This window comes from Amorphotheca resinae (genome assembly GCF_003019875.1).
Source record: "Amorphotheca resinae ATCC 22711 unplaced genomic scaffold M430scaffold_4, whole genome shotgun sequence".
Lineage (NCBI taxonomy): Eukaryota > Fungi > Ascomycota > Leotiomycetes > Helotiales > Amorphothecaceae > Amorphotheca > Amorphotheca resinae.
The window spans coordinates 49606-69009 of NW_020194474.1; the positions used below are offsets into that span (position 1 = coordinate 49606).

A 19404-nucleotide genomic window follows, 5' to 3' on the forward strand; every position below is an offset into this window, starting at 1 on the left:
CACTACTACCTTAGCGCCCCTTATTACTATATTAGCTACTATTACTACCTTAATAGCGCTACGATATACTAGGTCCTTTGTCTGTCTGTCTGCCCTAATCCTTAGCTCCTTAATCTGCCTCTTTAGTATAACCTAGACTCTTGTTAGGCGCTAGCTCACTACTAACGCGTAGGTAGCCTAAGGGGCTACTATTATTACTAGCTTCTAAAAGGCCTCTTCTAACATTGTTCTTAGTTATCTAATCGTTACTAGGTTATTATTAGAGAGGGACCCGGGAGTACGCGAGAGGGTTGTCGTGTTCGTAGCTCTTGTCTTTACTACTATTATCGTTATAGCGATAAGGTCGCGTAAGAGACGCGACGCCTCTTCCTTCTTGCCTAGTATTACGTAGGCTTTGATCCTTTATATGATTTTCTCTGTCTTATTGTCCTTATTACCCTTACTACTCTCTAGCTCCTTACTATAGCTCTTAGTTAAGGTAAGGAAGTACTAGCTCCTACTTGTAAGTAAGTAGTGTTAGCTTTGTTTAAGTCTAGTACACCTACTATCCGTTACTATAGGCTTACCTATAGTCTACTAGTACTCTAAGGGGTATCTAAAGGTACTGATTTTGATTTTATTGTTTATTTTTGAGTTTTTAAGGTAGTAAGGGGCGTAAACGACTGTTCTAAGAAAAATTCTTATAGTATACGTACTTTACTAATACGGCTACTATACTATTAGGCTATTACTCTTTACTAAAAAGAAATACTTATAGTTATTATCCTTATACTTTAGTAAGGTACCTTATAGGTCTTATAAAGCTATTTAGTTTAAGTATTACTTATAAGCTACTAAACGCTTTGTTAGTACTATGTTATCGTTAATAGTTTAATAGAGGTACGTTAGAAGTTTGTTAAAAGAGTTATAAGAAAGAGAGGGCGTAGTAGCGTTATATTTGTATAAGGTAAAAAGAAGAAAAGAAGATAATAAACTAGTAAAAACAAGTCTCTATATACTCCTTAGTACTATAAAAGACAGACTAAGTAAAGAAAGACAAAAAAAGTGTTTTTTTATATTTACTTAAAAAATACGATTATAAGTAATATAGTTTAATCCTTACAGCTACTTACTATTAGTGTACTATCAACCTTCTAGTAAGAGGTAACAAAGGATTTCTAAAAGTGGCTAAAGGGTAAGGAATACTAGCGCGCCTAGGTAATATAGTTAGTACTATATATTAGGGATCCTACGACTACCTAGCGACTTACTAGTACTCTACTATAAGGTATCTTAGCTAAAAGTAAATATAAGAGGTATAAGGTAGAGATCTAAAAGTATAATATATAACAGAAATTTTACGGTTAGGCTACGCGCCTTTACTACACTATAAAGTCGCTACTACTTTTCTTTCCTTAATACTACTAGTTATATAGTTACATATTTATTTACTAATTTATTCCTTTATTTTAGGGAGAGGGTATTTAAAGGCTATATCTACCTAACGCAGCCTCTTTACGATCTAACGGCTACTTATAAGCTTCTAAGGACAGAAGCTAAAAAAAGGGGATACTATGTTAGGTACGCTAATACGTAAAATTATAATAGCTTAGAAATTAAGTATAGGGTAACTACGTACTACGACTAAGGTAATAGTAGGTATTAAGGAGTATAAGAATAAAGGGTAGAGAGGGGAAAGAAGAAGGGTTTAGAGATTAGTCTATAGTTAAAGTAGTGATATACCTTTAAATATACTACGACTGTCTATCGACTCTTGCCTCTTTTACTCTATAGAAATACACCTAACAGCTATAGATTAATTAAAGGAATTCTTAGAAAGGAGGAAAGCTATAGATTAATTAAAAGAATTCTTTAAAAGGTAAGCTATAGATTAATTAAAAGAATTCTTTAAAAAGAGAGAGCTATAGATTAATTAGAAGAATTCTTTAAAAGGAGAGAGCTATAGATTAATTAAAAGAATTCTTTAAAAGGTAAGCTATAGATTAGGTCGTTATTATTATTAATTAACTATATTAATAATTAGTATAATAATTAGTATAGATTAACACGTAAACTATACCTGTTGTTATTATTGTTATTATTATTGTTATAGAGGTAAGGTAGTAGTAGAAGAGGTAAGGTAGTAAAAGTAAAAAATGTTTAGTAAAATTAATTTACTTTTAAACTCTTTGTTTAATATTTAGGCTATAACTTTACTTTTAGACTCTTTGTTTAATATTTAGGCTAATTTAATAGACTCTTAGTTCTTTAGACTCTTTGTTCTATATTTAGACTATTAAATAGTATAAGTATAAAATAAAGATAAAAAAAGAAAGAGAGAGAAGAGGGTTTAAAAGTAAATTAGTAATAAGTTTAAATAATACTTTAAAATTTTTTATATAATATTTTATAATACTCTTTTATGTAATTAGTAAAAATATTAGTATAATAATTAAAATAAACAATAGATAGACGCGTTTAACGCGTCTTACTATCCTTATTCTTATTATATTATATAGTACTATTATTATAGCGCTATAAGTAAGGTAGTTAGTTATAAAGTAAATTAATTTTACTAAAAATTTACTAAGCCTTTATTTTTATAATATATAAATAGACAACTCTTTACTACTTACTTACCTTTCTTTTATTAAGCTAACCTTAATTTAGTATATAGGCCCTTTTCTACCCCTTTACCCCTTATACCTCTTACTATACTAACTTTATTAGTCTTCTTATCTACTATTTGTTAATTACGATTATAAAATAGCGTAAAGCCTAAAGCTAAAAGCTACTACTTATATAACTAAGTTGTCTAACTATACTACTAAAAAGAGCTATAGTATACTACCCTTAATCTAGTAAAAGGCTTTCTAGACAGCCTAACTAACCTAACTAGCCTAACTAGCCTAACTAGCCGAATAGTCTAAACCCTTAGGCTAAAAGATAAAGATTTAAACTAAGTAGTAAGTTAATTAGTATAAAGATTAGTATAAAAACTCTACTAACAAATTTAATAGCTATAGTACTAAGAGAAATAAGAAAGTACTAAAAGACTACTAAACTATTAATACTATAAGCACCTTTTATAAGGCTAGTAAAAAAGATTATACTTTAGCTACGCCTTAAATTCTAAGTCTAGAGAAGCGTAATAAAAGCCTTATAAGAATCTATAGAGGCTATGTTAACTACTAAGTTTTCTTATAAGTATTTAATCTATTATACTAATCTTTATACTAATTAAATAATATATAGTAATAAATCTTGTCGCTATTTATACTAAATAAGTTATAATTTAGTAAAAAGATATAAAGCTTATATAGTCTATACGTAATAGAATTCTTAGGTATACTATACTAAGAGGTAAAAGGCTATAAGGCTAAATTAAAAATAGAGTAGTAATAAGATTATAAGTTATAAGGTACGATTTTATTATATATTTTTTATAAATTCCTAAATGTAATCTATTAAATAACGCCTTATAAAGTAATTAGTATAAAGATTAGTATAAACTATAATTATTATACTACTACGTAATATTATTAAGGCTTAAATCACGTGTTAGGGTCTTAGTAACCTATAGGTTAGGTTATAGGTTAGGGCCTACCTACTAGTCTAAACCTACCCTATAGGTTAGATCCTTATAGGTTAGGTCCTACCTATAGAAACCCAACCTATAGGGACCTATTGCGCAGCCTATAGACAGTCACTATCTGAGAAGGATTGACGATCTCAAGGAGCACAAGCCTCGACCTGAAGACGAGTGTTAGCTAATCGAGCACCTAGCTAGTTTTCAAGAAAATAGATTCGAAGGATGGAGCATTTTGTACTGCACAAAGTTTCAATGCTCTGCTAGTATCTCAAGTATCTTACCTCATTAGAGAACTTTTTCTCTGGCTTCCTAGGTCCACGAGAATCTCACCAGCGTTCCACAGGAGCCTTAATAACCTACTCTTGACCAGGTTGTATGTATGTCTCCAAATGGTTGCCGTGGTTCCACACGCTAGGAGGGTAATAACATAAGGTGGTGTATATTAGGTTGCGGAATACGTACTCTAGATAATGTTAGGTAAAGAAGTTTTAGAAGAGATAAGAACTTACTGTTAATGATGTCGATATAGATACTTCAACGAGTGAGGTTTGACCAGGTACACTCGATTCCAGCGCAGTTTGACCATTCTCGATGCTTACGGATCATTCTGCAAGTCAAAAGGGGTAACATGAGTAGTGATTGGTTGAATCCATGATCCTCGATTCCTGTCTACCACACAATTCGTACTCGGTTAGCTTCAGACAATAGAATAGAAAAAGATTGATTTTGGACACAATATTCTCGGATCCAATATAAGTTACAAACCGCGGCGGGGCATGTATATAGGTACTAATGTACCTAGACATAAACACAGAAGAGAATTCTCGGAGTGCCGAGTCAGGTCTCGGGGCTGGCACCACTATTTCCCGACGCCCAGCCTATTGGATTACTAAGATCCAAGCTTCCTGTGTTCTTATTGGATAACGCAGCGTTTCCCACACCCCTTGCAAAATTACCACGCTAATGTAAGTAAGCTTATTTAGTGCTTGCTTAGTGTGGGGAGACACGGATGAAAGGAGCTCTTCCCCGCATCCTGACGACCGAATAAGAAGACGGGGATATGATGGCGTCTACATATCCACGCTTTCGTATCTGTCTACCTCAAGTCGAGCGCGGCAGTTGATAATGCAGCAGACAGAGAGGCAAGGCAGGCAGACAAGGCAGATTACTTGGACAACAGATGCGCGCTGTTCGCAGTTGGCCGTTCCATGGACCCTGGCCACTGAAAGCCACGCGGTTGTCAAGATAATCAAATGGCCTCGGATGGGGATCTCTCGATCTACCCTTTGATGCTTGAGAGGGCCATCCGATGCTCTTCTGGCTCCTCTACTATCTCGAGAAAGCGCACCAAAGTAGACGACGTACACATGAGCAAGCATTCATTGTCTTCATCAAGACGTGGACCTCCGCTGGGCGAAGGTCTAAGATATGATCCAAGTCTTCTCCTGTGGAGTATTTATCGAATCTCCTCCGTGTATAGTGGTCACCTTCTGACTTCAGGCCCGCATCCTCTTCTTCTTCCTTGTCCAAGGACCAAGTGGTTTGGGCCGCGTGCCCATTTAACTGAAGAGTGAGAAGGCAAAGGACACCGAACTCATCTGCCGATAATTGCTGGACCCGTGCAATCCTGCCGTATACTCGTCGTCAAACAAGAAGAGGAGGCAGACCGAAAGCATCTGCCGATGTTTGTTGTACGAGGTGGCGCGTACAGCACCTATTCTCGAGCGAGAAGGTCAAGGAGGTGAAAACCATCTGCCGATAGTCATTTGACCGCTTCAAGTCAGCCGCGTCCTCACTCTTCGAGTAAGACGCTGGAGGATACCGAACCCATCTGCCGATAATTGCTGGAGTGTATGGTGTAGCGCTCCAAGTCTCAGTACAGTCAGCACTGGGTAATAAGGTTTCCCCGCATCATTCGCATCAATTTCGGGGTAATGATACACGCCACCCCCAGATTCTATATGTCCACTCCGGCAGAACATCCCTATGCTCCCAAGTACTTGGACTTGGTAGCCGCCTCTGTCCGATGACAGGTCCCTGAGCTGTAGGCACCTGATTTGATTTGCAGAGGGACTAGACAATGCCATTAGCAGCTAGTATTGAAACAACCTAATCGCAGCTTAAATAGAACCTATAACGCACGTTCAACGGTACCTGAAAGAGTAGCCCCAGCCGTCCCTTTCTCCGGGGAGCGCTAGCGGGGCGACGGCGCTGACCGCCTACTCTTTAGGGAGACCGGGGCAGTGTATAGTAAGAGGCGCGTGGTGTCTATCACTACCCCAACTCCCGCCTCCCCATTTGATATCCGCGATCGGGAATGGGCATTCCACCATACCCGACTGGCCGCGGGAATAACCCTAAAATCGCAACTAACGAGCAAAACCCATATAAACACGTAGGAGTCCTCAAAAATACTTCCACCACATTATCAGTCTCATCTCACCTCTCTGGTTGTTCAGCATGGCTTTCTGGGACCAGTATCCGTTTTACATAGTGTCAGGCCTCGTTGGCCTGGTCTTGCTCATTCGCATTTCCAGGATTGGGCGCCGACCAGCAAACTATCCCCCCGGGCCTCCAACTTTACCGCTACTGGGAAATATCCATCAGGTAAAACGCGCCCGACTCCAGGACAAGGGACGCGTGCTTACATATGCCACAGATGCCCTCACGTGACGCGCATCTTCAATTCCAGAAATGGGCTCAAGAATATGGGCCGGTGTACAGTCTGATCCTAGGGACGAAAGTCCTCGTGGTGCTTTCCAGCGACGTCGCTGTGAAGGATTTGCTGGACAAGCGCAGTGCCATCTATTCTGATCGGCAGGACATGTATATTGGCATGACCTTGTGCAGTGGAGGCTTCAGATTCCTGATGATGAGATATGGGCCGACTTGGCGCATGGTAAGAGAGAATGAGTTCCCAAGAAATACCGAATTAAACCTCTTAACAATAAATAGGTTCGCAAGATGGCACACAATCTCTTGAACGTTCAAGCTGCCAAGTCTTATGTTCCATACCAAATGCTGGAGAATAAGCAAATGCTCTATGAGATGCTCGAGCAGCCGCACAGAGTGCTCCAGAACATTCGCCGGTATTCAAATGCATTGACTACCAGTATGGTCTTTGGGTAGGACACTCTGTCCCGAATTGCAGAATCTAGCTAACCTTCATCAGATGGCGTGCACCAACCTACGAAGACGAAAAAGTGAAGCAACTATTCAACGGCTTCAATGAGTTCGCTGAGATCAATCAAACCGGTACCGCTGCCTTGATTGACTTCTACCCAATCCTCCGCTATCTGCCAGATTTTGTCATCCCTACGCAGAAGCGTGCCAAAGAGCTCTTCAAGGTAGAACGAGAATTGTACGTCAACCACTGGCTGAATACCAAAGAAGCAATCCGCAACAAGACGGCAAAACCTTGTTTCTGCGTCGACATGGCTAGGGTTCAAGAGAAGGAAGGATTCAGTGATGATCAAGCTGGCTACATCTCAGGTACACTTCTCGAGGCCGGATCAGACACAACGTCAAGTACTCTCTACGCATTTGTACAGGCCATGCTTGTTTTCCCTGAAGTCCAAAAGAGAGCCCAGGAGGAAATCGATCGGGTAGTCGGTCCGAATCGCCTCCCCACAATGGAAGACGAGATGGATCTCCAATATATCCGCGGAATTGTCAAGGAGACGCTCCGATGGGCTCCCACGACGATCCTTGGCGCCGTTCCACACGCCGTCACTCGAGACGACGAGTATATGGGCTACCTGATCCCTAAGGGCGCAGGGGTCCTCAACAACGTCTACACCATCCACATGGACCCTGCCCGACACCCTAACCCCCGACAATTCGACCCCCTGCGCTACAAAGACGATTTTCTCAGTGCCGCCGACTCAGCCGCCAACCCTGACGGCACAAAACGCGACCACTTTACCTTCGGTGCCGGAAGGAGAATTTGCCAGGGTATGCACGTCGCTGACCGGAGTCTCTTCCTCGGAGTGTCGAGAATGCTGTGGGGATTTAACATCAGGCCGGTGAAGAATGAGGCTGGAGAGGATATCATTCCAGATACAGATCAGTATACCCAGGGGTTTGTTTGTATGCCAGTTGAGTTTCCTGTGGATATTAAGCCGAGAGATGAGAGGAGGGCGGAGATCATTAGGAATGAGTGGAAGGAGGCTCAGACTTTGCTTGATGAGACAAAACAGTGGAAGGAGATTCCTCAGGGCATGGCACTGCCTTCCCTGGACTAAAAACTACATGCTAGTTAATTTCAAATATCTTCTGCGCATGTCCCCATAGAGTACGCGGGAAGTAGAGCTATAAATAGGGCGACAGTACAGGACAAGAGGTACGCTTCAGAGCAGGAAATTCTTAAGGCTAGAAAGATTAGAAAAATCGACCATGTAATTGGTCTGGTATCAAATTCCGCTCTTAACGCTACGTAATACGCCCAGGTATCCGACACCACAAATTATTCCTGATTCAGCCGCTACATGAACCTGCATGAGTCCCTAATATCTATAAATCGGCGCCTGTCTCCCACCCCTATTGCTGCCACTTCGCTGTGGGCTAGCAACCACATGGCCATCCTCTCTATCCGCTGAAGCACCAGCAGGGTTCGTTACTTCCCCAGCACTGAGTCCCTGCCTCTGGTCATGAGTCTCTTGGAAGCCAGGATGATATGGCTCAACGCCGTAGCCATCATCAAACTGCCCCGTCGGAACAGGGCGCCTGTCCTCAGAGAAGGATGGATTGTGTGCGCTACCAGAATCAGTAAAAGGATTCGAATCTCGTTCGTCGTCAGATACGCTCTGCATGAATTCGCCAGGAGGCGGGATCGGGATCGGTTTTCGTGGCAGCGAAGAAGGGTTTGACGAGCTTGAAGGTGGCCCAGGTGGCGCTGCGAATCCAGATTCCGTTTCTGCCGGTGGCGATACGCCAGCCTCCCCGCTACCTAATCCCATTACTTTTCTGGCATTTAAAATAGCACGCTGGTGTTGATTCATTGCCTTGCTCAGCTGCTCGTTTGTCTCGATCAATGTTTCCATTGTATTATTATCCGGTGCTGGATCCTCTGCTATTATGTATGCTTGTATGGAGCGAGATGCGCTTTGACAGCGATCCACAAATTCGCGGACCAGGTCGTTCTGTAGAAGTTCGGAGGGAGGTGTGGATTGTACAACCTGCGACAGGAGCTTCGCAGAGTTTCGCGCTTCTTCGATTCGTGAGGAAAGTTCATGAGGGTTTGGAAGGCGTCTGGAGTGATGATTGCGGGAGAAATAGTTTTGGGTGTTGGGATCAAAAGGAAAGGCGCTCATTGTTGACGGTCCTGCCGGCCCCTATCATCGCAGGGTTAGTTTTCTAAGAAGCAGTGGAAATGCATATGAGGTTTTACCATTCTCTCACGCTCCTTCTTCCACATCTCGATCAGCATCGCTAATCCCTCGTCGTCGGCCTTCTCCCGTTGGAATGTATCCAATGTCTCCACTAGTAGTTGCTTGACGCTGGGGTCTCTCCCAAGCTTCAACATCTCCTTCACGGTCTGAACAAATTTCGAATCTATATTTCTCGTGAACGTCCTACCAGGATTGTCGGCAAGAATCCGGATCAACATAATGCCATTATATTGCACGTATGGTCTAGTAAAGTTGTCCTTGCCTAGATACGTGCAGATAACGTGGGCGCATTCTTTGGCCGCCGAGGGGGATGATTCTGCGGATTCGACAATTGTGGGAAGGTAAAGAACTTCTTCGCCCTGCAGGACTGGTTAGACTTATAAGCCTCAGATTCAACTAGGACAGGAGCTCACCGATCCACTTGGTCCTCCAGACTCGCAGAATGAACGCTGAGATGGCATATCAGCTTCGTCGAACATTAGAGCGCTTTTCCTATTAACCACGTACCACACTGCGCGCAGCGTTTGCTTCCGGGGTATCGTCACTCGACTCTGCTGTTACATTTGCCGTGCCTCGAGCTGCTGCAAACAGGAAATGTGAGCTATCGCCATCCATCGCTAGGGGTGGCGGATGCATAGGTACGTTTGCGCTTCAACGAGCCCAGCATGCGGTTCATGTTTATATTCCGCATCGCCTTCATTGTCGCAGGATCCGCGGGGGGAGGTCTGCGTAAAGGAGAGGTTGGAAGCAAAGAGAGAGACAAGGCCGATTCGGTCAAGTGAATAGAGCGATTGTGTTGCTGTCCTGCCTGCAAAGAGAGAGTTGATGTGAAGGTCGTTGCGATTGTACTTTCAGGGTCTCGGAGAGTTTCGTAAGGTTTCGGCTCGGCGACTCGGTCCCGTGTGGCTTGTGGCGTGTGGCGTTGTCCCCCCTCGGATGGAGTAAGTATTGCTGGTAAAAGTTACCCTCCTCTAGCTGTATCTTCGCGAGGGAAACAAAGTGATGAAATGTGCAGGGCGTTGCAACTGATTATATGGGGCAAGGAACTCTCACATCTCGTCCTGGTCGTCGTCATCCTTTCTTGCTCCTCGTCGTCGTGGATGGATGGCTGGATGGCAGAGTCTAGAGTCCAGACTCCATCGGACTCAACACAGCCTCAATACTCGTAAGCAGCTTCACTGGAGGTACAACGATATGATGGTCAGATTGGAGATCGGTGTGCTCCATCTACCATCAGCCAAGCCATCAGTGGTTGGCGAAACGCGTGTCGAGGATACAACAGTAGAATGGCCTACCACTAATCAGAGATCCCATTCAGGGCAGCTTGACAAGTATTACTGCGCAGTAGTACTGTACGTAGCCACACCCGGATATGGTTGATATCGAGGCCAAATGGCAGACTTTATTTCCTATTGATCCGTTTCTATCTAATCCCCCCGTACTTGCTTCCTTTATTCCCCTATTGCAAGCTATCTTTCTCTCTGTTTTCCAGATTCCAAGTCAGTGGCTTTGTGCTCATCTGTGAAGGAACATACAATATACGTATAGAGAACCTCCATACTCGAGATATTTGCGTCACCCAATATTCAATGTCCCCTGGAGCGGCAGATCTCTACTGCTGCTGCCTACCCAGATCCCGTAGCTTTCTTGCTGCAACACCCAACTCTGTTCTACAACGCTCCATTCGCTCAAATCCCTCCTTAGCAAGTCAAACTCGACCGTCACATTACTTCCCGCCGGGACATCAACTTTGCTGAAACCCCTCAGCTGCCTTACCGGTCCTCCTGGAATGCCAACATATAACTGCGCTACCTCCGCTGCATCTACTTCCCCGATATTGCTAACCGTGGCATGCACTTGAGCAATGACATCCCACAGACTTGCAATCCCACCCTCAACCACAGGGCTATCAGGCGGAAAATAGGATGTCGAAACGGTAGGCAAGATCTCAATTTCAAGATCAGAGTATAAGAATGTTGTGTATGTTAAGCCAAAGCCGAACTCGTATCTTGGCGTAATGTTCTTCGCATCAAAATTCCTGTAGTCGATATACGCACCCTCGCTGAAGTTACTCTGCGGGAACAATGCATATTCCTCCGAAGGTAACGTGGGGGCAAAGGTATTATAATCGCTCTCATTCTTTGCGACTGTATATGGTAACTTTCCGCTTGGTGATTGGACCCCGTACAAGAGTTGAACGAGTGCACGTCCGCTGTCTTGACCTGGAAGATGAGCAAAGATGACTGCAGTGATATTTGGATGATCGATCCATTGATCTACCAACCGCGGCCCGGCGTTATGTATTACCACGATCGTGTTGGCACAGTTATCTGCCACATTTAGCACGAGGCCATCAGAAAAGTCGTCGTGGAGGCCAGCACGATCCGCTCCTTCGGTGGCAAATGCATTGATAAACACGAGGCACGCATCAGAGGAGGCGTCGACTACCGGGGCAAACGAGGTGAAGTCCCAAAATAGAGAGGTGTCGTCTTGGTATGCCTGCTCTTGTAATGCGTCGAATGGGGCTGAAATATATGCTGGCGAGTTCGCTCCACTTCCTCCTCCGCTAACCATTGTTCCATTTTGGGCAATCTGGGGAAAGGAGGAGGATACAAAAGCTATTGCGTCCAACTCTGGCTCATACCCGAAAGTAAAAGGACTCAACGGATCTGAGGGTGGCGATATATCCATTTCAGGTGGCGCAACGGCATCGTAGCCAAAGATCGAAAGAAGCTTTGGTTTCTTCAAAGGTAGGGCCTTGTTCACATTCTTGACGAGTACGTGGCCTTCTAAAGCTCCGTTGAGAAGTACGGATCTCGAGGAAGGGTCTCTAGCATAGATGGGGGTATGGGGAGCGGTATAATCGAGCGGCATCCCTATTCCAAGCTCCGGGAATCCTTCCTAGGCGTTGTTAGTTTCCAAACCAATATTTAGGAGGAACATTTCACCTCTTGACCCATTTGGTACCAGGAAGCAACTATTCTCGTCGCCATATCGGTCACACGAGACTCAGCCAGGCTGCCGTTGTTAACTGCCGCTGTCAAGTTACCTCCAGAAACGCCCCAGTATACTGAGTTTGGCATTGCGACGTCCAATCCCGCCTCCGCTGAAGCCAAACCCGCATCTTAAAAATATTAGTATTTGCTAGTTAACATAGGACTGCCAAGAACTTACGTTGCGCAGCCCAATCACTGACAACAAACCCCTCGAAGCCCAATTCAGTCTTCAGCAATCCGTTAAGGGTCTTGCTATTCTGACAAGCATACGAATTATTCAGTCGATTATAAGAGCACATGATACAACCTGCCCCTGCATGGATCGTGTCGGCAAATGGCCACAGATACACTTCGTGGATTGTCTTGTCGTCAATATTTGAGGAAACAGACGAAACATTGCCCTCAGGATTTCGATTTGTCTCTTGCTCATAACCGATATAGTGTTTCACGGATGCTGTAACCCCCGCTCCTTGGATACCTTGCACGGTTTCGGCAGCCAGTTGCCCAACGAGATAAGCTGTATGGGTGGTTAGGATTGGACTTAGATGAGGGTTTCAAAACTTACGATCTATCCCCATACCCTCCCAGTTTCTACCTCCCTCATATACCCGTCCTAATGGGGCAATCACCGGTCCTAAAGCGACGTGTACTCCTTTCGTCTTGAATTCAGCACCCATATGTAGTCCTCTTTGCAATGCCAAATTTCGATTCCATGACGCGCCGACGTGCAGGCCACTAGGCCAGCCGTTGACAAAGTCCGTGTTCCTCAACCCATTCCCGGCATCTGAGAGACAGAGACCTGGCCAATTGAGTCTAGGCACTGAGCCTGTCTCGCCTGAACAACCGGTTGTGGGATTATACCCAACAGTAATATTTGCTTTCTCTTCCAGCGTCATCTGAGAAACTAGAGCAACGGCTTTGCTATATGCTTCTGTCCATTGCCCTGCACCAGGCATAGGAGCTGGTATAGATTTAGCACCGACGTACTGTTCACCGAGAGTTTATACGTACGGGATGGATAAACTGGTGGAGATTGGCCATAGAAGAAAGAGTCTTGAGTGATATCTGCTTGTGCCACAGTAGTGATTGGATGTACAAGCAGAACGAATGCGGTGCAAATCGCTCGCCAAATATTAGGAGCCATGATGAGAATATAGATACGAGAGAGCAGGGGAGAAAGTCCCTGAAGTTGACAGCGTCATCCAAGAGGTATATATATTATTTAAAACAAATTGAAAGTGCACGAGATGGAATCTTTCCGCTCCCATGGGTACCTAGAGGCTAGCTGGAAACGAGCAATCAGACGGCCTTGTACGGCCACGGCTTAATCTATGGAAGCTATCATCCTTTGCATTGGTGACATATTCAGCCAATATTTGGGAGTGTGGGGAGCGCCGAAGAAGAGGGGGAACGGCTATTGGGGAGAAGGGCCGAACGTTTTGTTCCAAGAAGGAAAAGGTCTCGTTGAAGAGCATCGGGATATGGCAGGATGAACGAGGCCCTAACAAAATCCAGGGCATTGATCTACATGATAGATATAGCCTATTGTACCTCAGCTCCGGGAAAAACCAGAGGCAGAAGAAGCTGTGTGCCCGGGTGAACCTCGGTTGGAGGACATGCTCGTATTCTTCTGCAGTGGGATGCTTCCCCGCTTTCGACGTTGCGTACGGGGTCCCCAGACACTTGTAATAGGGTACAGAGTTGCAACAATCGTGGACACTTGAACATACAGATATACATACATAAAGGAGAGAAGGGCAGAGACCGTAGAAAAGGCGGATGGCAGTTCAGGTTTCCCGGATTTATAATTATCCGGATTCCCCCATCGAAGTCAAGTTTATCCGGCCGCTATCACATGCCTCGGAACCCTAGCAACAAATGGCGACGCGACAACACGTCCAACAACTGACCACTTAGAGCCCTACACAGTATCAACGTCTTCATGCCTCAACAAAGGCCTCCTCTGCGTCTCCCGCCACCGCGTACCATGCTTCTGTCGTCTCCAGAGCTCCCCAAAATCTGTGTATCACCAAATCGAATGGAAACCCGAATATACACCTACCTGTCACACACGGCAATCTACGCATCGCTCCGAATTCGATATGGACCAGGATGACGAAGAAAATCAGGTTTCAAGCTCGCGATCGCACCCTTCCGGATCTACTCTCCTCCCCGGCCCCATTGCAAACGTCGTAAGCTTAGTTACGAGATCCTCCTCCCTCTATCTTCAGCTCGGCACATTCATCGGCGGCTTAGCAATAGATGGAGCTCGATATACGACCCTCACCGGCCTCGAAGTGTCCCGCGCAGTTCTCGAATCAATTCTATATCGAGCAGGCAAAGATATATCTACAAGGAGCACAGGGGATCTGGGTAGAGAGGAGGCTGAAGGATTACTGGAGAAGAGTATTTCCGCCCTCCATAAAACAATCACTAGCATATCATTCGCGGCATCGACGGGCTTCTATATATCTGCTGCTGCGTTAGAGAGTGCGACGGATCTTTCTAAGCAGCTTTTAGCGACTCTAGACTCAATTCTAGGCTCAACTGATTCTTCGCGGGCGATTGCTAGCATCATCACCCTTATCCGGCGAGAATTCCAGAATCCGGCAACGGGTCAAGAAGGAGAGCAGGTTAGCGTAGCAGATCTTTTATTGGGGATTTGCAGCCTAGCTTTGCTCCAGAGGTGGTGTAGAAAGATCACCGACTCTGAAATTATGGACAGAAAATGTGAGGAGATAATGTGGGATGTGGTTGTTTTGGATAATGGGAAAAGGGCAGACGTGGTTGATGAAAGGCCAAATTCCCAGAGTGGATTGCCAAAGCGGAGATCGTTGTCATTCATGACTACTGGTGGGAACGATGTGATAGAGACCATTGAGAGGGAGGGCCGTGCGGAAGAGGACTCTGATGAGGATATATCCGAAATCAGTCTCAAGCAGAGGATTATGCGGTCCTTGCCATCGCATGCCTCAGTTTCTATTACGACATCGACCACGACTACGAAGACGATCACGGTTGAGGTGACGGGCGCTCAACCTCCAGATCTGTCACCGCCTGCAGGAGTTGAGATCATTGAGGAAAATGCGTATCCCTCCAGCGTGGTTGATCTCCATGGCGAAGTAGTTACCAACGACCAGGCAATGGGTGTAGTCCCAAGATACAGAGTCGTATATCGAATCATCCGAAATAAGTTGCGAGGAACCAACATCGAAAGTAACGGTACTGTTAGCAATACAGACGAGGCTTTTGCTCGCCACGAAGAAATTAAGGATGCTCCTGATCCTCCAAAAATACAAGCCAGTCCAGGATTTATCACGTCTCCCGGTCTATCTGATACGGAAGAGCCTCCAGTGCTGCCAGCCAGGCCTACCCGACTAACTAACACAGCGAGCAGAAGCTCAAATCTCCCTACACCTCGATCAGTTGGATCAGAAGACGAAAGACCTAACGAATTCTCCGCATTTCCCATTGCTAAAGAAAATACAACCAGCCAAAAACCACGGAAAGCTAGGAGTGCGGCTTCGTCTATGAGCGGATCTGATAATCCTCCATCTCGAAAACAATCAGGAGTCAGGCCCCATGCAGGAAAGAAGCTGAAATTGGATAGGCCCCCGACGAAGTCTACCACTGAGAAGAAAGGTTCGTTTCGCAATCCGCTCAAAAAGGGAACCGGAACCACACTTTCCAATCTTTGGACCAAGGATGTCGCTCATGAAGCCACAACCCAAAGCAAGTCAACGCAACAGCGTCCCCCATGGGGGGCTCCCACTGCTGCATCTGCCGCCAAATCCCAGCACCCAGTCCCGCAACGGAATTCCAGCATTATTCCAGCACGTGATGTACCACAGGCTCCGCCGCGAGGCAACCCCAATTATTTCTCTTCTCGAGATCTTGGTCTCATGCAAGGGTCTGATATCCTGCGAAGTCCTTCCCGGACGAGTTACTATTCAATACACGAGCGGCGAAGGGACTCAGTGGTTTCGCAGACTGATACGTATTCAATTCACTCAGCTGAAACCCGCCCTGGGTCACCAACACTATTCAAGACAAATCTCAAAGCACAGAGCAGTCTGCTAATTGCTAGATCTGAGAAGAATAATATAAAACAACCGTCGTCATCGGAAAGGACTCACCGAAGGAACAAATCTCATGCTTCCAGCATCTACACATTGAAAGCTAACAACTCTGCAACTTCTCTTGTGCTCGCATCCCAACCCGGGAGGAGCTTATTTGCTGACTCTGAGATACTAGAAAGCTTAATGCGAACAGGACACGTCGCTGGTATCTTCCCACAACACCATATCGTACGGAACATAACGAGGTTTGTGCGCTTTGCATCCGCATCCTACGGTGCCAGCTTCCTGCGGGTGATGGGAATTGCAACCTCTTCAAGTAGCACGACGAAAGAAATTGATACTACACATCACCACGAACACCACTCATTCTCTAATCATACCCAGCTACCCGCAGACACTATCCTTCTCTCTTCTTTCGTTGATCCGGAAGGCGGTACAGATTCCACTGGGCGTACAGGGACCGGCGTGCCTATGGTACACTTCGTGTCACTCGATCATGATTCCAGAGCAGTAGTGCTTACCTGCCGTGGGACTTTAGGGTTTGAGGATGTTCTCACAGACATGACTTGCGATTATGACGAGCTCATATATCGTGGGAAGGCGTATAAAGTCCACATGGGAATCTACGCCTCCGCCCGCAGACTTCTATCGTCTCGGGTTTTGGCCACCATCAAGGCTGCCCTGGAGGAGTTTCCAGACTATGGCCTAGTGCTGTGTGGACATTCTCTTGGTGGGGGTGTTACTGCTTTATTGGCCATCATGATCTCCGAACCATCGCCAACCGGCACATCCTTCCTCACCACCTCCTATGAAGAATCTCGATTGCCCCTTGCTGCTTGTGAACCACAATCTAGCACAGCATCGGAGCAGCTGTTGAGATTGCCATCCGGAAGGCCAATCCACGTTTATGCCTACGGTCCACCTGCTACCATCTCCCCGTCTCTTCGTCTCGCAACGCGTGGTCTAGTAACGACCATCGTGAACGGCCAAGATCTCGTGCCACACCTCTCGCTTGGCACGCTTCATGATCTCCAAGCTGCAGCACTAGCGTTCAAGACTGATGATTCAGGCGCGAAAGGGGAGGTTAGGCGGAGGGTGTGGGAAGGTCTTCGTGGGAAATTCCAAGATAAATGGTATCAAAACGGAGTTGGCGGTACTACGCAGAAGGGAGATGACGACCAGTGGGCATACTCTACTCTTAAAGCACTCCGTGCCTCCATGCTGTCTGCCAAGTTACTGCCACCGGGGGAAGTGTTCGTCGTTGAATCCATGCCCGTGTTGAGGAGAGACGCTTTCGCGAAAGACTCAGAGGAAAATAAAATCGCTGCAGCAGGCGGAGGTGGTTTGGGCAGGCCAGCAACAAGAAGCATACTGCGCTACGTGCGCGATGTGGAGAGACGCTTTAGTGAACTAAGATTTGGAGGCAGTATGCTGTTAGATCACAGTCCCGGGCGGTACGAAGCAAGCTTGGGCGCTTTGGGACGCGGTGTCTTGGGATCGTGATCCCATTGTCTTGGCATATAGAATACACATAAACATAGATAGAGAGAGTAGAACAGTATTTAAGACCAGCCATCAATAGATCCTTTGTTTCCTGGCAAGCTTGTTAGTCCCTACAAGGAGATGGAAGAAAAGGGGCAGAATGCACGTGAAGCGGTGGAGCCCCGCAACGGCGTCATGTTGACCAGAATCCCCGAGCCTCGGCTCCCAGAGTCCCAGCGCGAGAGCTGTCCAGGGCCTCGATCAAACCATCTCGAGAAATTATTTACGCATGAATCTCACCCGACTGTCCAAATATAAGACATTAGACCTGCGCGCGTCTCCCTCCAGTCTTCCTCAACTCGTTGCCATCCTCACATCAAGACGCTTCGAAGTGCCGTCGTCACCACTCGCTGCCGTATTCCCACGATACTTCCCCGCGCAGAAACACCATTCCCCACAGCGTCACTACTCGACTTCTTCCCAAATCATGGCAGACCGTCCAACACTCGTCAAGCCTCCTCCTCTTGATCCCTCAAAATCCGCTATCGAAAATGTGTTGGAGTTGACCGAATTAAGTGCCATCAGCCCCGTACGTACTGCCATCCCCGCTCTCCTTGGAAGTCCCCCTTCCTGACCTCGTTCCTCTCAGGACATGTTCACGAATACCCGGCCCCTCTGGCACCCTCCGGGGGCTCGTGGGATCTATGGTGGTGCCGTGATTGCCCAATGCCTCGCGGCAGCCCAGCGAACCGTCCCCTCGAACTTCACAGTCCACAGCATGCACTGCTACTTCGTGCTGGCGGGCGATAGCGAGATACCAGTCATGTACTATGTGGAACACGTCCGAGAAGGCAAGTCATTTGCAACTCGAACGGTGCAGGCGAGACAGCGAGGGAAATGCATATTCACAACGACGATGTCATTCGTGCGCGAGAATTCGGGAGGGGCGAAGACGGTCTCACATGCCGTTCCGTTGCCGGATGGCGTGAAGCCCCCGGAGAATAACAGCGAGGCCGATGAGGTTGAGAAAGCCATGAACGGGGGGAGCCCGTTCGTGAGCTATCATCTCGGGATCTTGAATGCGGAAAGCAAAAATCCCCACGAGAAGAAGACTCGACAGTGGGTGAAAGTTCGCGGGAAGATAAGTCCCGCAGGAGGCCACCAGGCACATCTAAGTGCCCTAGCATATATGTCGGATAGCTATTTCATTGGGACAGTATCTCGGATCCACAACTTGGCGCGGGTCGGTTTGTCGAGTAAGGTGAAGAACAAAGGGGAGGATGGCACAGTAGATATAAATGTATTGAAGGAGAGAGAAGCGTTTGGACCAGATTTGGATGACGGGAAGGTGAAAGCGGAGATTGGCATGATGGTTAGTTTAGATCATACTATCTATTTTCATGAACCCAGGAGGTTTCGGGCTGATGAATGGACATTCATCGAGATGTCGAGTCCATGGAGCGGAGATGGGAGAGGAGTTGTCACGCAACATATGTTCGCCAAGGATGGCACGTTGATTGCGACCTGTTTCCAAGAGGTATGTATCTCTTCCAACTTGGCCTATGAATGGTACACTGACATGTTCATGTTCCTAGGGAGTCGTGAGGTTGAAGCAGGAACAGCCCGTCCAGCCAAAGCTGTGAATTGCAATCCGTCGTCGGCCTTAAGATAGAAAGGTTTCCAATGCTGTAGACAAATGTCTGTATAATTTATTACTGTAGAGCTCTAGAAAATGCATAAATACCCAATCCATGTCATTCATGTCCAAACTGCACAGAGACACCCATTACAATTCGCATCATGTATCGGGTCCGGTATAATCTTTACATCACTTACAATCTACAATAGTGTGCTGCCCTCCAGGAGTATCTTGAACAAGACAACCT

The 19404-nt window shown here is 46.0% G+C and overlaps 4 protein-coding genes across 4 annotated transcripts; 2 read left to right on the top strand and 2 right to left on the bottom strand.

Annotated features, from left to right (window-relative positions):
* Positions 1-6057: 6057 nt before the first annotated feature.
* Positions 6058-7880, top strand: M430DRAFT_136486 (hypothetical protein). The gene is made up of 4 exons (XM_024862466.1): positions 6058-6178; positions 6231-6470; positions 6527-6696; positions 6744-7880. Exons 2-4 carry the CDS (start codon positions 6231-6233, stop codon positions 7813-7815), a joined length of 1482 nt encoding a protein of 493 aa, XP_024721999.1. The 5' UTR covers positions 6058-6178; the 3' UTR covers positions 7816-7880.
* A 61-nt stretch (positions 7881-7941) lies between these two features.
* M430DRAFT_33929 (hypothetical protein) lies at positions 7942-9950 on the bottom strand. The gene is made up of 5 exons (XM_024866457.1): positions 9604-9950; positions 9469-9542; positions 9375-9410; positions 8961-9320; positions 7942-8904 (listed from the first exon to the last, which is right to left on the bottom strand). Exons 1-5 carry the CDS (start codon positions 9635-9637, stop codon positions 8077-8079), a joined length of 1332 nt encoding a protein of 443 aa, XP_024722000.1. The 5' UTR covers positions 9638-9950; the 3' UTR covers positions 7942-8076.
* A 586-nt stretch (positions 9951-10536) lies between these two features.
* On the bottom strand, positions 10537-13101 carry M430DRAFT_26392 (glycoside hydrolase family 3 protein; the record flags this gene model as incomplete). The annotated part of the gene is made up of 5 exons (XM_024865385.1): positions 10537-11862; positions 11910-12085; positions 12136-12474; positions 12523-12918; positions 12969-13101. The coding sequence occupies 5 exons, from the start codon at positions 13099-13101 to the stop codon at positions 10537-10539; spliced, it is 2370 nt and encodes a 789-aa protein (XP_024722001.1).
* A 958-nt stretch (positions 13102-14059) lies between these two features.
* Positions 14060-19161, top strand: M430DRAFT_17420 (hypothetical protein; the record flags this gene model as incomplete). The annotated part of the gene is made up of 4 exons (XM_024863672.1): positions 14060-17490; positions 17735-18107; positions 18168-19055; positions 19114-19161. The coding sequence occupies 4 exons, from the start codon at positions 14060-14062 to the stop codon at positions 19159-19161; spliced, it is 4740 nt and encodes a 1579-aa protein (XP_024722002.1).
* Between the last annotated feature and the right edge of the window lie 243 nt (positions 19162-19404).

What these genes read in the sequence shown, in the direction of transcription:
- M430DRAFT_136486 (XM_024862466.1), top strand. Translation starts at nt 6,231, where the DNA reads ATGCCCTCACGTGACGCGCATCTTCAATTCCAGAAATGGGCTCAAGAA. An exon ending in ATGGGCCGACTTGGCGCATG is followed by an intron (nt 6,471 to 6,526) that starts GTAAGAGAGAAT and finishes AACAATAAATAG; the next exon opens with GTTCGCAAGATGGCACACAA. An exon ending in ACTACCAGTATGGTCTTTGG is followed by an intron (nt 6,697 to 6,743) that starts GTAGGACACTCT and finishes AACCTTCATCAG; the next exon opens with ATGGCGTGCACCAACCTACG.
- M430DRAFT_33929 (XM_024866457.1), bottom strand. Translation starts at nt 9,637, where the DNA reads ATGAACCGCATGCTGGGCTCGTTGAAGCGCAAAC. An exon ending in GGGCTCGTTGAAGCGCAAAC is followed by an intron (nt 9,543 to 9,603) that starts GTACCTATGCAT and finishes TCCTGTTTGCAG; the next exon opens with CAGCTCGAGGCACGGCAAAT. An exon ending in CAAACGCTGCGCGCAGTGTG is followed by an intron (nt 9,411 to 9,468) that starts GTACGTGGTTAA and finishes ATGCCATCTCAG; the next exon opens with CGTTCATTCTGCGAGTCTGG.